This window comes from Sycon ciliatum, chromosome 12, assembly GCF_964019385.1.
Source record: "Sycon ciliatum chromosome 12, ocSycCili1.1, whole genome shotgun sequence".
Taxonomy (NCBI): Eukaryota; Metazoa; Porifera; class Calcarea; order Leucosolenida; family Sycettidae; genus Sycon; species Sycon ciliatum.
The window spans coordinates 4544573-4562009 of NC_088654.1; the positions used below are offsets into that span (position 1 = coordinate 4544573).

The following is a 17437-nucleotide window of genomic DNA, read 5'->3' on the forward strand; positions in this document are numbered from 1 at the left end:
CGTTTTTTTCATGCAAGGGCAGTGCTTTTGTTTGCACCGTGGGGTGGTCGCTTGAACCAGGTTTTACTGTATGCCCAGCGGTGATTTATAAATTGAAGTCATGTGGTGCGCATCAGCGCTCTTCACAAGAACATCTTCAAATTTTCGCCTGTTCGGCTTTTCGCTAAGCTCAAAAATAAATCAGATTCGGCTGCAAAATCAGCTGATTGTTTGAAAATCGGATGCAAGATTGGAATACATGTACATGTATATTGGAAAATCGGCTCAACAAATTGTTGGCATATTGGCTTCAAAATTGGTGGGATATTGGAAATACAGCTCTGCTAGATGGAACTGGCCACAACTGTACGTTGTAGTGTGAAATTGCACTAGTAACGTTCTTCCAAATGCCTAGTTTTTGTTTGAGAGGAGGTCAAAGGACCTCGATAGCGCTAACCAACGGCCTTCCAACTTGGAAGTTCATTTTGTGTTGATTCCAAAGAGGGGAGCGCGAGAATAAATAATTTTTGCGTGTGTTTGTGTATGTACATTGTGTGTGTGAGTGTGTATGTGCGTGTGTTTGCTGTTTGTGTGTATATGTGTATATGTGTGTATGTTCGTGTGTTTGTGTTTCTTTTTGTGTTTGTGGGTGCTTGCGTGCACGTATGCACGCTTGTGTGTATGTTCTGCCTGTAAGCTACTCACGGTCAACTGGGAACTTGTGGCCACGTACATGGATGCGGCGGATTACGCTCGCCAAATCAAGGAATTGTGCTTTCATGGATTCTCGCATTATGCTCGCAAAGTCTTCATATTACATGGATGCTTTGGCATGCGGGGATACATATTCACTTTGTTGTACTTATCGGGAGCCTCAAAGTCATGAAGATTTTGCCTTTTTCGTACTTGCCAGTGGCCATAAGTACACCCAAAAGGTTACATGAGTACCCCCATACCAATATGTCCATGCATGCTAGAGATCAACATGGAAAAGAGAAAACATTACTTCTTCTATTCATTAGATTACTACTTTTGTACTTGTAAAAAGACTTTTCATTGCCAAATTAGTTTGAGTTACCTTAGAAAATTGTCATGTTCAACTGTCTTCGTAATCGTCACACTCGTCCAATCGATGTCACCTTCATCCTGCGATTAATCAGCTCATCTCTCCCGTACCTCAACCTCTCCTTCCATGATGACCGAACATCAACTATACCTCGATATTTTTTTACAAAACAAAAACAACAAGGACAATCAAGGCTTGTTTACTGCTACTTCAAGTTTCATGCTCTCGCAATCATCAGGCAACATGAGGATGGGGTGATCGAGCATGAAACTTGAAGTAGCAGCAAACACGCCATGATTGTCCTTGCTGTTTTGTATTACGCTCTGCCTCCGCGGTGTTGAGCACTGTCAGCACACTGGCTACATCCTCCGGTCAATTTTTTTAGATACATATAAGAGCATTATCCATAGCCTGCACAGTCATGGCTGCTAAAACCATGACTTCGTATCATGCATAATGTACATGAACGCGGAGTTTTGCGGACTACCCATCACTATCTCGTCCACCCCAGGATACCTGATAAAGGCTGATTCACTCACATTGTCTACTACATGTACTGTATCAGCGTGAGATAGGACTTTGAAGAAGACGAGTTCGAGCATACAATAATGTACTGCCATGATTTCTTCCCAGCTTTTCATTGACAACACTATCTACATGACCTCTGAACCCTTTACCATGCTGACCATTAGCAAAGACCCGGTGCATTGTACACAATAGTGTAGCCTACAAACTAGAGCTGTGGCACAATCATGCTCTCTCTCTCTCTCTCTCTCCCACCCTCTCTCTCTTGCTCTCTCTCTCTCTCTCTCTCTCTCTCTCCCTCCCTCTCCCCCCTCTCTCTCTCTCTCTTTCTCACTTGATCTCCCTCCCTCCCTAGCTGCATTCCTATCGATGCCTGGTCGTAGGCTATGATTCCGAGACCTCCGGTCGGATGAGCCTCGCCAACCACATCGGCACATCGCCCCTACTCCCCTTTGTCCTGTTGTCCAGTGTCATTTCAGTTGTCCTCTTCCCCTGACTATTAGTAGGGCTGTGTTTTTAGTAAAAAAATAGTTATGCTCCTAGCTCCGAAAGGATGCCAAATTATGCTTCAAATCTTCAACCACCAAATTAAGCCAAAAGTTATGCCGGCATAATCCGCCGGTGCCTAACGGCTAATGGAGTTTCTCGACAATTGTGCCAGTGGCTGTGAGACTTAACCACTAATCCCCACCGTTAGGCGCTGCATCTGCCGCTAGGATTTGTCGGGTGTTAGCGGCCGTTGTGAGGTCCCTTCGGGAACGGTCACGATAATTTACAAAATTTACTTTCAGAGAATAGTTGTTATGTACATGAAAAATGTCCTCTTGAAAATATTTTCCAAAAAAGAACTTAAAAGACAACATGCCATAGTACTCAATAGCGCAATACGCCGATCGTTATAACAAGACGGTCAGTGAATTGTAACGTTAACTCTCGGCTCCAGGTTCGTATCATACATGTTAGCATTTGTCAGTAGATTATTATCGTGCAATGGACACTCCCGCACATCCACTGTACTGTGTTGTACTGGTCTCAGCCTGACAAAGGCGGACACAATGACTGGGGAGTGGGGTACCGGTGTTCCTGCACTCTGTACAATGTAATAGTGATACATGGTACATTGTCCACGTACTTGTACACATGTACTCCATGTGGCAACGTGAATGGAATCATGTGCATCAACATGTACCAAATATACGTTGGAGAAGGGTAGGTGTATGAATGTAGCATTCATTTCATCTGGCAGAATGACATGCATGTACATTTTGTATAGTGGTGGTGCATCTGAGAATAGAGGAAACCTGTTAATCAAGGACATTATATTGCCCTCATTCTCATGAATGTCCGTTATTGTCAGGCTTGACTGTAGGAACGATTCATGGTAGTGTGAGATGTACATTTTTAAGTTCCAAGAGAAGCGCAGGTGATAATGCTATCGCCGAGCAAACAGACGATCGTGGGATAGGAAGTTGTACGTTGGGAGTAGTATGGTCCTAAGTCTAGTGATGGGGTCACAGGTCTAGGTTATTGAAACGTAACACTTGGTTTCATGGTCACGATTTGACACCAGGTGCGACCTCTTGTTTAGAGACGTCAAAAATGTCAAAACCACCTAGCAGCTACACCACAATGCTAACATGTTATCCATCATCACGGCGCTCCAAAACAAACATCATCAGCAGAGAACAGACACTGCGGCCTACACCTCAAGCTACACGCCTCCCAATGATGGCAATACCCCTCCCCCCCCCCCTCGCCCTCTACCCAAGGTGCAAATCCAAATCTGACAAATGTATGTTTGCTCCGCGATGACACTATCACCTGCACTTTTCTTTGTGCTATCAATATCGCACCACCATGAATCTACGCCCATTATTAGTTGAACGGGTCGCATTGTAAGAACATTGTCTATTGATGCTTGCTGCATTCACAAGGCCTGTTTGGATACTCATCGTCAAAAGTCATTGTACAGAGATGTCGTGTATTGGGGAGCGGGAGCTCCAGGTCCAACAGCGAGAGTGGGAGCTGCAGGTTCAAAAGCGGGAGTGGAAACTGCAGGTCCAAAAGCAGGAGTGGGAGCAGCAGGTCCAACAGCGGGATCGGGAGCTCCGTCTCCAACAGCGGGAACTGCACGTCCAACGTCGGGAATGGGAGCTGCAAGTCCAACAGCGGGAGTGGCAGATGAAGGCCCAACAGCAGGATTGGCAGGTCGTACAGCGTGAGCGGGCGGTTCACCAGCGTGAGCGGGCGGTTCAGCAGCGTGAGTTCAGCAGCCATAAGCAGCGTTAGTCGGACGTCCAAAAACCGGAGTTTCAAAAGTGGAACAGCTGGAGTCGCAGATGAAGGCCCAACAGCGGGATTGGGAGCTGCAGGTCGTACAGCATGAGCAGGCGGTTCACCAGCGTGAGCGGGCGGTCAGCAGCGTGAGTTCAGCAGCCATAAGCAGCGTTAGTCGGACGTCCAAAAACCGGATCTCCAAAAGTGGAGCGGAAGGTCCGACAAATGGACGCCCCAAAAGGAGACTAGGAAGTAGCGGGCGCAGTGAGACTACCACAAGCACAGCCATTCTGGGATACTGATTCTGATTCTGATGGCCAACAGCGGGAGTTGGACTGAGAGGCCGTACACCAAAGTGAAGGACCCGGAAATTCAGGACACAGAAAGACAGCAATCCTTAGATACCAATTTTCAAGCATGACATTGTACATGTCCCTGTCCACCAACCATCGCTGGATGATGGTCCAGGACATAGAATACTATCTTGTACTCATGTATGAATTTCCAGCATTGTTGCATAGCTTGTTCACATACTGTATCCATCGCACATCTTGATTTTTTTCTTTTCTTGTCTAGATAAGTATGCTGTGTACTTCCTATGTCATGTCTTGCCACGCCAACCTCGTTCGGAATTCTCTGCCAAGTCCGAGACGAACATGTATTATGCTGGAAGCACTCGTGTGCTATACCATTTTCGTACACTATTCTGGGCAAGAACTAATACTCGACAAAATAAGCTGTCGCAACTGAGTGTACGGCAATGTGTCATGTTTAACATGTGTACTGGTGTGTTTATGTGTGTGTATGTGTGTGTGTGTGTGTGTGTGTGTGTGTGTGTGGACGAGAGGGGGGGGGGAGTGTCCTGTTTTTTCTTCTTTAGTACGCATATTTGTACGTACATGTATGTCCTGTGTTTTCCTAGACAACTTCACCTTCATGTAACATATTCACACCGATATGTTAACTTTCTCAGTGTCATTAGTTAACTGTCTTCATACACTAAGTTGAAAAGGTATAGTGGTGGCCTGCGGAAGCGAAGGCTATACCTTGTGTGTTTCTGAACATTCACGTGATGCTAACGCGGATCCCGCGAATATTATATACATGTAGTTCAAGAAATACAGTCAAACCTCGTTAGGACGAACTTCAAGGGACTGAACACATTTGTTTGTCTTATCGGGAGTTCTTCTTATCCAGATCTGACAAAAAATCGATATGCATATCATATGGATTGTATTTACATGTACGTGAAGGTGCATGCTGGTGTACATGGGAAGCATGTTATTCTTAGCATAAGCCAGAAACAGGTAAGTACAATGACAAAGTGCAATGAATCACGACTGTGTCGAAAGTTCGTACAACGCACTGATTATTTTGTTAAAAACACGCTTGAAAACAATTTGCACTGTACGTACAATATGACCTCGACTATTGAAAACAAAGAAGAAAAAAGGCAGCCAGCGCACGCGCACGCTCGTGGACCGAAAGTTTGTACTACATGTACATGACCACACTGATTTTGTTCAAATCACACTTGAAAATAGTTCGTCTTCGCGAAAGTTCGCTGTACAGAAGTTCGTCGTAAACGAATAATTTTGACTTGAATTGATGCCTGGCCAACCATAGGATTGGCCTTAGTTCGTACTAATGGAAAGTTCGCCTTATCAGTGTTCGTCCTAACGAGGTTTGACTGTACCTATGCAATGGATATTTTGTCGTTCATTGCCCTAACAACTTACAAAACTTCACATATTAAAAGGGAAAAAGGCAAAACTACCATTACTTGAAGTACAACTTCTGGTTATAGTAAATAATCTCCCAGGAGCTGGTAAACTCTTGCTTATAATAATAATAAATAATAATAATAATGCATCGCGCGTAATAAGACAATGAAAATTGTATTCTGTTCTGCTTCTGTCACACATTGAGTACCGCGGAAAATAGGGTGGGTGTTACTCAAATTGTCAAGTCCATTTGATCTTATCCATTGCGAGACATCTGGACTGACGTAGGCTATTGGCGGATTTCATCATGACGCCTGCTTGGGCAGTGTCCTTGATGGATACTGTTGGCAGTATTGTCTTTGGCCTTCCACGTTGCGCGATGGCGTCCGCAGGAAAGTACCAGGACATGGCTTTGCTTGCGGGGTTGTCTTCTGGCATGCGCAACACATGACGCAGCATCCTTCTGCATCTGCGCTGGATCGTCTCTGACATTGGCTCAGCTTGGCACCTTGCATACAAGTTCTCATTCTATTTCTGGTGTGAAGAAATAGAACCAGGTGATAGAGGAAGCAAGACAATGGATGGTGGTAGCTTCACAAACAAGATAGTAGCAGAGTGCTGCCAATTTTCTGTTGGTAGAAACCACAAGAACTGTCCGAGATGTTCAAAGGCAGGACGAAGCGGAGCCCCTCAAATGGGGGAGGGTAAGGGGCAGCGACCCCTTTAGAAGCCGTAGCATTTTTAGGATTTCAAGGGTCCGAAACAACAGATTGCAGAAGTACACTTTTGTTAACAGTCGTTTTCTGTCGGTTTGTTGGAACTACTGATCGGAGTGTTCCTAAAAATCGGAATGGAACAAGTCGAGGCCCTGACAATACCGATAACTCTCTGTCCTGGCACATGAAAGGACAATGTACATGCAACAAGGTGAACTACATGTACATGTGTGATCAACTAGTGACAGCGAGTCGAAAGCAAAAAATCATTTAGAAAAATCTGATAATTTTGAAACCAAAATCGCGTTTCAAAGTCATGTTATGGAGCATCGCCATTTCTTCTTTCAGAGTTGTGGCCCAATAGTTTCTAAATACCAAATTCAAATTTGATTATTCTCGCCAAATCATGGAAATGTGCTTTCTTGGATTCTCGCATTATGCTCGCAAAGTCTTCATATTTTGCTTTGGCATGCTGGGATACATATTCACTTTGTTGTACTTATCGGGAGCCTCAAAGTTCTGAAGATTGTGCCTTTTTCGTACTTGCCAGTGGCCATAAGTACACCAAAAGGTTACATGAGTACCCCATGCTAGAGATCAACATGGAAAAGAGAAAACATTACTTCTTCTATTCATTAGTTTACTTCTTTAAAGGGGAAGTTAAGGCAAAAATTAAAATTTCACCAGTTGTAGTCTTCGGGCTGCTGAGTCGAATGGTCCTGGCCCGAAAAAGCTGAGACGCTCCCTTCCTACTTGAATCCCAATCGAACTCGCGCACTTCCACGGAAACTGGGTGACTGCGCCCTACTAGATGGGGATTTGTATGCAAAATGTCACTAAAAGCGCCATTTCGTTCTTATAAAAGCACGGATGAACGCGATTGGCCCATATGTTGTAGTCTTTTGGACGCTGAGTCGACTGGTTTTGGTCCGAAAAGGCTGCGATGCAGCGTTCCTCCTTTATTCCCAATCAAACATGGTTGAACAAGTGGTCACGTGCTCCTGGGTGCCCAAATCACCTGGTCACCACGCCAGCAGGCGACAACTTTCACACCAAGGTTCAACTCGAGTGACAGGACTGCACCCAAAAAAGGTCAAACAGGCTAGTAAGTTGTACCCTGCAGGCACGGTGACCAGCTGACTGGTGTACGTAGGAGCACGTGACCGCTTGTTCAACCATGTTCGATTGGGAATAAAGGAGGAACGCTGCATCGCAGCCTTTTCGGATCAAAACCAGTCGACTCAGCGTCCAAAAGACTCCAACATATGGGCCAATCGCGGTCATCCGAGCCTTTATAAGAACGAAATGGCGCTTTTAGTGACATTTTGCCCTTCTAGTAGGGCGCAGTCACCCAGTTTCGTTGGAAGGGCGCGAGTTCGATTGGGATTCAAGTAGGAAGGGAGCGTCTCAGCTTCCTCGGACCACGACCATTCGACTCAGCACCCCGAAGACTACAACTGGTGAAATTTATATTTTTGCCTTAACTTCCCCTTTAATAATAATAATAATAATAATAATACCACAGCACGCGTACAAAGGCCAAAGAACAATGCATGAGAATACACTGAAATTAAGCCAAGTCCGCTTCTGTCTCCAGTCAACAAAAAACTCATCCATAAACAATGTCTGATCTCCATTTCGACTTGTCTGCAGCAAATGCTCGTGCTCCTTCTAGGTCGCTGGCATTCTTCAAAGGAATGTCGTGCCCTGCCAGGTCCTTCATGATGGTGGTAGGGAGAGTAGCCGCGGGACGGCCCCTTCGTCCACGTGACCTGGCTTGAAAATAGCAGGACATCGCAAGGCAAGGGGGTGACTGCTCACTCATCCTCAGCACATGGCCAGTGAGGCTACGGCGTCGCTTGGCAACAAGCTCCGACAGTGGCTGCGAGTCACATCTGGAATACAGATCATCATTCGTAATTCTGTCTGGATATCGCACTCCCACCAGGTTTCTGAGCTGTCGGCGGTGAAAACAGTCCAGTCGCTGAAAGACTGCCTGGGTTACTCCCCAAGTCTCACAGTTGTAAAGGAGGACAGGCAGCACAAGCGAGCTGTACAGCTTGAGCCTGGACCTTTCTGACACATGCTTGCGCCGCAGCCAGAGGCTGAACATACTACCGTATGCCTGGGATGCCAGCGAAATCCGCCTGTCGATATCCTCAGCGCCCCCCATAAGAGAGCCAAGCTGCCTGATGCTCCGCCAGGATGAATCGCCTGACGTAAAGTGCACCCATTCCGTTTTTTGCTCATTTACTTTTAGGTTCCAAGACTGCAGTGTAGAGGATATGATGGGTAGTGATTCCTCGAGCCAAGGTTTACTGGTAGAGTAGAACGTTATGTCATCAGCGTACCCGGTTTCTGGAGGGATGCCTCCATCAGTAATAGGTCGCTGTGGGAGTCTTGGGCGACATTCTTGCAGGGCGGCTTCAAGGTAACAGACGAAAAGCACGGGACTAAGACTGTCCCCCTGGGGCGTGCCGATGGTGGTATGGAATGCCTTGGAAGTGGAGCTGCACATACGAACAGTTTACTTCTTTTGTACTTGTAAAAAGACTTTTTCATTGCCAAATCAGTTTGAGGTACCTTAGAAAATTATCATGTCCAACTGTCTTGATAATCGTCACACTCGTCCAATCGATGTCACCTTCATCCTGCGATTTATCAGCTCATCTCTCCCGTAGCTCAACCTCTCCTTCCATGATGACCGAACATCAACTATACCTCGATATTTTTTACAAAAACAAAAACAACAAGGACAATCAATGCTTGTTTACTGCTACTTCAAGTTTCATGCTCTCGCAATCATCAGGCAACTTGAGGATGGGGTGCTCGAGCATGAAACTTCTTGCTGTTTTGTGTTACGCTCTGCCTCCGCGGTGTTGAGCACTGTCGGCACACTGTGTACATCCTCCGGTCAATTTTTTTAGATAAATATATGAGCATTATCCATAGCCTGCACAGTCATGGCTGCTAAAACCACGACTTCGTATCATGCATAATGTACATGAACGCGGAGTTTTGCGGACTACCCATCACTATCTCGTCCACCCCAGGATACCTGATAAAGGCTGATTTACTCACATCTTCTACTACATGTACTGTGTCAGTGTGAGAAAGGACTTTGAAGAAGACCAGTTCGAGCATACAATAATGTACTGCCATGATTTTTTCCCTGCTTTTCATTGACAACACTATCTGCATGACCTCTGAACCCTTTACCATGCTGACCACCAGCACAGACCCGGTGCATTGTACACAATAGTGTAGCCTACAAACTAGAGCTGTGGCACAATCATGCTCTCTCTCTCTCTCTCCCTCCCTCTCTCTCTCTCTCCCTCTCCCTCTCCCCTCTCTCTTTCTCTCTCTCTCGCTCTCTCTCTCTCTCTTTCTCACTTGATCTCCCTCCCTCCCTAGCTGCATTCCTATCGATGCCTGGTCGTAGGGTATGATTCCGAGACCTCCGGTCGGATGAGCCTCGCCAACCACATCGGCACATCACCCATACTTCCCTTTGTCTTGTTGTCCAGTGTCATTTCAGTTGTCCTCTTCCCCTGACTATTAGTTGGGCTGTGTTTTTAGTAAAAAAATGTAGTTATGCTCCTACTTCCGAAAGGATGCCAAATTATGCTTCAAATTTTCAACCACCAAATTAAGCCAAAAGTTATGCCGGCATTATCCGCCGGTGCCTAACGGCTAATGGGGTTTCTCGACAATTGTGCCAGTGGCTGTGAGACCTAACGACTAATCCCCACCGTTAGGCGCTGCATCTGCCGCTAGGATTTGTCGGGTGTTAGCGGCCGTTGTGAGTTACCTTCGGGAACGGTCACGATAATTTACAAAATTTACTTTCACAGTACAGTTGTTATGCAGAAGTACATGAAAAAGGCCCTCTTTAAAATATTTTCCAAAAGAACATAAAGGACAACATGCCACAGTGCTCAATAGCGCAATACGCCGATCGTGATAACAAGACGGAGAGTGAATTGTAACGTTAACTCTCGGCTCCAGGTTCGTACCGAGTACATGTATATGCACATGCATAGCATTGGTCAGTAGATTATTTTCATACAATGTACACTACCGCACATCCGTGACGCCGAGACCTCAGGTCGGCAGAGTCATCAATGCCCCACCATCACTGCTGCGTCTCGGTGCAGCGCCTGCTCATTAGTTGTCACGTTTGTCCTAGTCTCTGTACCATTGTCTTTCCTCATTCTTTTCGAGCTGGTTATGTGAACATAGTAAAACGTCCATTGTATTGTGTTGCACTGATCTCAGTCTCACTAAGGCGGACACGCTGACTGGGGTACCGGGGTACCTGCACTCTGCGCAATGTATTATGTAATAATGATACATGGTACATTGTCCACGTACTTGTACACATGTACTCCATGTGGCAACGTGAATATACATTGGAGAAGGGTAGGTGTATAAATGTAGCATTCATTTCAACTAAGAGACTGACATGCTAACTGGTTTGAGGGAAAGAGACAAACGGGAAAAGTCTGAAGAAAAAATTCACTGCCACCACCAGGACTCGAACCAGGGACCCTCGCTTGTAGCCAGCGATGCTCTAACCACTGAGCTATGGTGTAGTCGTCATCCCAGCAGAGCCCGTTCAACATTTTCTTCAGACTTCGTAACTCACACTTCCTGTGAACCCACACAGGCGGGTGGGACGCAGCCCTCATTGTAACCCACACACTTCATGTACAAACTAGCACGCGGGGAGCCCCAAGTCATAAAATATTAACTGGTTTGAGGGAAAGAGACAAACGGACATGCATGTACATTTTGTATAGTGGTGGTGCATCTGAGAATGGAGGACACCTGTTAATCAAGGACATTTGCGCTCAGTCTCATGAGTGTCCGTTATTGTCAGGTTTGACTGTAGTAAGGATTCATGGTAGTGTGAGATGTACATTGTATAGTTCCAAGAAAAGTGCAAGTGATCATGCTATCGCCGAGCAAACAGACGATTGTGGGATAGGAAGTTGTACGTTGGGAGTAGTATGGTCCTAAGTCTAGTGATGGAGTTTCTAGGTTATTGAAAAGTAACACTTGGTTTCATGGTGACGTTTTGACACCAGGTGCGACCTCTTGTTTAGAGACGTCAAAAATGTCAAAACCAACTAGCAGTTACACCACAATGCTAACATGTTATCCATCATCACGGCGCGCCAAAACAAACATCATCAGCAGAGAATAGACACTGCGGCCTACACCTCAAGCTACACGCATCCCAATGATGGCCATACCCCTCCCCCCCCCCCCCCCTCGCCCCTCTACCCCTGGTGCAAATCCAAACCTGACAAATGTATGTTTGCTCCGCGATGACACTATCACCTGCACTTTTCTTTGTGCTATCAATATCACACCACCATGAATCTAGGCCCATTATTAGTTGAACGGGTCACATTGTAAGAACATTGTCTATTGATGCTTGCTGTATTCACAAGGCCTGTTTGGAGACTCATCGTCAAAAGTCATCGTCAAAAGTCATTGTACAGAGATGTCGTGCATTGGGGAGCGGGATGCCAATGAGCTGGATGCCAAAGAGCTGGATGCCAAAGAGCAGAACGACCAAGAGCCGAACTGGCAAAAGCACGACGACCAAGAGCTAGTGTCAAAAGCTGAAAACCTGCCATGCTGCGATTCCCATCATGCTAAAGTTCATCACATCAAAGAGCCCGACGCCCAAGATCGGGATACTGAAGAGCTGGACGCCCAAGAGCGGGATACACAAGAAATGGACGCCCAAGAGCGGAGTACTCAACACGACCAAACCCAAAAGCGGCCATGCTTGGATCCTAGAGACCGAAGGAGTGAGGCCGAAGAGATTGAGGCCGAAGAAATTGAGGCCGAAGAAAGTGAGGCCAAAGGGAGTGACGCGCAGATGAGTGACGTCCAAAAGAGTGATGCCCCAGAGAGTGATGACGGGGAGCATCTTCCCCAAGTCCTGCGATTTGTCAAATCGTATGAGCTGTTCCAACAGATGAAGCAGCATGATGAGCAGGAACAAGAGAGTGACGCGCGAAAGAGTGACGTCCAAAAGAGTGACGTCCCAGAGAGGGATGCCCAAGAGAGTGACGCACCAGGGAGTGACGCCGAAGAGAGTGACGTCGAAGAGAATGACACCGAAGAGAGTGATGTCGAAGTAAGTGACGCGCAAAAGAGTGACGCGCAAAAGAGTGACGCTCAAAAGAGTGACGTCCAAGAGAGTGACATGGAAGAGAGTGACGCCCCAGAGAGTGATGACCGGGAGCATCTTGCCCAAGTCCTGGGATTTGTCCAACAGTATGAGCTGTTCCAACAGATGAACCAGCATGACGAACCGGAAAAGCGGGATTACCAACAGGGAGACGTTCAAGAGTGGGAGAAATTGAAAGAAAGGTGGGAGAGATTGAAAAACCAATGCGAGCGGGAGGTCCAACAGGTGGAACAGGGGAAGCTACGTTTCCAACAGCAAGAGGCGAACATATCGAAGTGGAAGCGGGCGGCCCAAAAATGTGAGCGGGACGCTCAACCGCGGAAGCGGGATTGTGACCCACAGTTGGAGAGGGATGTCCAACTGCGGGAGCGGGAGCTCCAGGCCCAACAGCGGGAGTGGGAGCTGCAGATCCAAAAGCGGGAGTGGGAGGTGCAGGTCCAAAAGCGGGAGTGGGAGCTGGAGGTCCAACAGCGGGATCGGGATCTCCGTGTCCAAAAGCGGGAACTGCACGTCCAACGTCGGGAATGGGAGCTGAAAGTCCAACAGCTGGAGACGCAGATGAAGGCCCAACAGCGGGATTGGGAGCTGAAGGTCGTACAGCGGGAGCAGGCGGTTCACCAGCGTGAGCGGGCGGTTCAGCAGCGTGAGTTCAGCAGCCATAAGCAGCGTTAGTCGGACGTCCAAAAACCGGAGTTCCAAAAATGGAGCGGAAGGTCCGACAAATGGACGTCCCAAAAGGAGATTAGGAAGTAGCGGGCGCAGTGAGACTGCCACAAGCACAGCCATTCTGGGATACTGATTCTGATTCTGATGGCCAACAGCGGGAGCGGGACTGAGAGGCCGTACACCAAAGTGAAGGACGCGGAAATGCTGGACACAGAAAAGACGGCAATGCTTAGATACCAATTTTCAAGCATGACATTGTACATGTCCCTGTCCACCAACCATCGCTGGATGATGGTCAGTGACGTGACATAGAATACTACGGTGTACTCATGTATGAATTTCAAGCAATGTTGCATAGCTTGTTCACATACTGTATCCATCGCACATCTTGATTACTAGTATTTTCTTTTCTTGTCTAGATACGTTCGCCGTATACTTCCTGTGTCATGTCTTGTCAGCTGAACCTCGTTCGGAATTCTCTGCCAAGTGCGAGACGAACATGTATTTTGCTGGAACCACTCGTGTGCCATACAATTCTAGTACACCTTTCTGCACAAGAACTAACACTCGACAAAATAAGTTATAACAACTGAATGTACGGCAATGTGTCATGTTTAAAGGGGAAGTTAAGGCAAAAATAAAAATTTCACCAGTTGTAGTCTTCGGGGTGCTGAGTCGAATGGTCTTGGTCCGAGAAAGCTGAGACGCTCCCTTTCTACTTGAATCCCAATCGAACTCGCGCACTTCCACCGAAACTGGGTGACAGCGCCCTACTAGATGGGGATTTGTATGCAAAATGTCACTAAAAGCGCCATTTCGTTCTTATAATTTTAAAAAGCACGGATGAACGCGATTGGCCCATATGTTGTCGTCTTTTGGACGCTGAGTCGATTGGTTTTGGTCCGAAAAGGCTGCGATGCAGCGTTCCTCCTTTATTCCCAATCGAACATGGTTGAACAAGCAGTCACGTGCTCCTGGGTGCCAAAATCACCTGGTCACCACGCCAGCAGGCGACAACTTTCGCACCAAGGTTCAACTCGAGTTCAACTCCAGTGACAGGACTGCACCCAAAAAATGTCAAACAGGGTAGTAAGTTAGTTGTACCCTGCAGGCACGGTGACCAGGTGACTGGTGTACGCAGGAGCACGTGACCGCTTGTTCAACCATGTTCGATTGGGAATCAAGGAGGAACGCTGCATCGCAGCCTTTTCGGACCACAACCAATCGACTCAGCGTCCAAAAGACTACAACATATGGGCCAATCGCGGTCATCCGTGCTTTTATAAGAACGAAATGGCGCTTTTAGTGACATTTTGCATACAAATCCCCATCTAGTAGGGCGCAGTCTCCCATCTTCGGTAGAAGTGTGCGAGTTCGATTGGGCTTCAAGTAGGAAGGGAGCGTCTCAGCTTTCTCGGACCAAAACCATTCGACTCAGCATCCCGAAGACTACAACCGGTGAAATTTTAATTTTTGCCTTAACTTCCCCTTTTAAAACTGTCAAGGTGAAAAGGCATAGTGGTGGCCTGCGGGAGCGAAGGCTATACCTTGTGTGTTTCTGAACATTCAAGTGATGCTAACGCTTCAATAAAATAAATACCGGTATGCAGTGGATATTTTGTCGTTCATAATCCTGATGATAGGCCAGGCTCGAAATGTTGGTGTTATGAAAATTTCAATTTGAATCGCTGTGAAGAGACAGGTTTTGGAGTTGAGAAGTGAAGTTTCCTATAATTCATGTATAAAACTAAAGGTATTTCCTGAAAATGATGCGACGGACTGTGAGGCTGAGATCTTAGTAGGGGGTAAATGAGTCTAATATCATTTTGGGCAATTGCTTTCTTTACTGCAGAAGGAATTGTGATGCAGTGTACATCAGGCTGCAGACAGTTCCAGTGCACACTACCAATGAACGGAGCAGTGAATCGAATCAGGCGGCATTCTGCAGTACCTCACGGTGGGGATGAGGCCTTATAAATCTCCCAACCACTAGCTCATTCCTCCGGCTTGCAGGGTGGGTAGATTCGGCCATGTTAGTGCACTACTCAAACACTTCATATCTTATTGGTGTGACTATGACATGATTCCGTGAGAGTACCTCACACGATTATGCATCAATTAACAAAACCGTCTCGTAAGACAGACCTGGCACGAGAAGTTTGATAGAACGTTTTCAATTTTGGCAGCCCTGTAGTCGGGAGTGAGTTGTGATGTATAGTATTGCGAGGAAACCACCAGCACCAGTACAGAAAGGATTGCACTACCCGCATCCGCATCCGTTTTGAACAACAGCAAAAAATAGAGGCCTTTTAAGTTAACAATCGTTTTATCGACATCAAAGAATTTGCCTGGTTGGAAGAAGGGATTCATGAAGAGCAGCGATGAGTTTGGATGCTGCGTAACTCACTTGCCAAATTCAGTGTAGATGCAGTGGTTAAAAAGCATGCTTCCACCAATTTCCAAAGGAAGTGCAGGAATTCAGCATGACTCATGTGTGTGTGTCAATATGCTAGTGACTATGAGAGCGCACAGGGTATTGAAAGACAGCAATACAACGCATTGAACAGTAAAAGCAGTGGAAGTGAATCCCTATTACCAGCAAGCTTAACAAGAACGGCACCAATGGAACATATCTATAAAACATATCAGCCCTGCCCAGACCATCAAACTCAAGCAGATGAGAAGATCTGATAGCTCATTCACCCTAGTTATGTTGCGTAGGCATTGAAATGTATACAATTATCAAAGTAGAATCAGATGTCTTCTTGCCTCCGATTTAACAAGGTTTGCATAATATCTGTACAGCTTTGAGCTCACACAGCGAATGTCAAGAAATGCAGATAAAGCCTATTGTAACATCAGTAAACACACACACACACACACACACACACACACACACACACACACACATACACATACACATACACACACACACACATACACATACACACACACACACACACACACACACACATACAAACACACAAACACACACACACACACACACACACACATACACACACACACATATACATACAAACACACAAACACACACACACACACATACAAACACACAAACACATACACACACACACACACACACATACACACACACACACACACACACACACATACATACACACCCACACTCACGCACAGACTGGCACACACATACAGACACACACACACACACACACACACACACACACACACACACATACACACCTGGGGTTACCGATGACGGGCTGCCAGGGGTAGTGACTGGTTGCGATGATGCTTGGTGGAGTCGGCCGCCTTCAGCCATGTCCGCTCGTAAAGCAAGAACTTCTTCAAACCAGTGTCTTGGCGACTACGACGTTCCAGACAGCGTACGATAGAGTGCTTGTCCTCGATTTTGAACAACTGTAAGTTGTAGGTCTTCAGTGGTAGACTGCGATATAGGGATATTGCGAGCTCTGGCACCTCGTTCAGCGGTATAATCACCTCGCCTAGCAGCTCGTCCTTGACCATTTTCTTGTGAAAAGCGCTGAGTCGCACCACGTGACTTTCACTTGTCACCCATCGCTGAGGAATAGATCTGCACATACATGCACGTGTGATCATGTGCACACATGCAGTCAGGCACATACAGTCAAGAACATAGGACGGATTTGCATAAGAAAATCACAGTTATGGGTGTAAAAAAAGCAAGACAATTCCCCCCCCCCCAAAAAAAACAGACACACATGTGCATGATGCATGCATGAACGCAGGTATGTTCACATGCACACAAACACACAACTACACATGTTCAGCACGACACCTTGTCGTACATATAGTTGTGATAGCTTATCCTGTGGAGTGTTGTCTGTGTCTTGTGCAGGATAGTACATCAGAATGGAAGGACACACAATTGCTTCCAGTAGATTACATAGAAAGACAGACGACTCTTACAGATTCACAACAGCCTCGAGAAGATCTGTTGTGCCATTGTTCGTCTTGGACCTGACACAGAATTCCGAACGAGGTTCAGATGGCAAGACATGACACTGGAAGTATACGGCGTACGTATCTGGACAAAGAAAATAAAACAAGCAAGATGTGCGATGGATATGTGAACAAGTTATGCAACAATGCTGAACATTCTTACTGGAGTACTTGACATATCTTCCACCCCTCCCCCCCCCCCCCCCTAACATATCCCCCCTGTGACATATCCCCCCGTGATATATCCCCCCAGATGGTCACAATAGACGAAGGACCATGGAACAGGACGGCCACGGCTCAATGGTCT

General features: G+C 46.5%; 2 protein-coding genes across 5 annotated transcripts in view; one reads left to right on the forward strand and one right to left on the reverse strand.

The window, feature by feature from the left end:
- The first annotated feature begins 11799 nt into the window (after window positions 1–11799).
- Window positions 11800–13170, forward strand: LOC135827873 (involucrin-like). Its single transcript, XM_065340308.1, has one exon. It carries the CDS (start codon window positions 11800–11802, stop codon window positions 13168–13170), a length of 1371 nt encoding a protein of 456 aa, XP_065196380.1.
- Window positions 13171–15265: 2095 nt separating this feature from the next.
- The window catches only part of LOC135828855 (BAI1-associated protein 3-like), a 56074-nt gene continuing 53902 nt past the window's right edge, over window positions 15266–17437 (reverse strand). Inside the window, exons 33-34 of one of the 4 annotated variants that reach the window (XM_065341285.1) lie at window positions 17098–17215; window positions 15266–16741 (exon numbers count right to left, since the gene is read on the reverse strand). In XM_065341285.1, the coding sequence (XP_065197357.1) occupies window positions 16396–16741; window positions 17098–17215 (464 nt within the window). In that variant the 3' untranslated portion in view covers window positions 15266–16395. The remainder of the gene's footprint in view (window positions 16742–17097; window positions 17216–17437) is intronic. The other 3 variants (XM_065341284.1, XM_065341286.1, XM_065341287.1) reach the window with 3 other exon arrangements.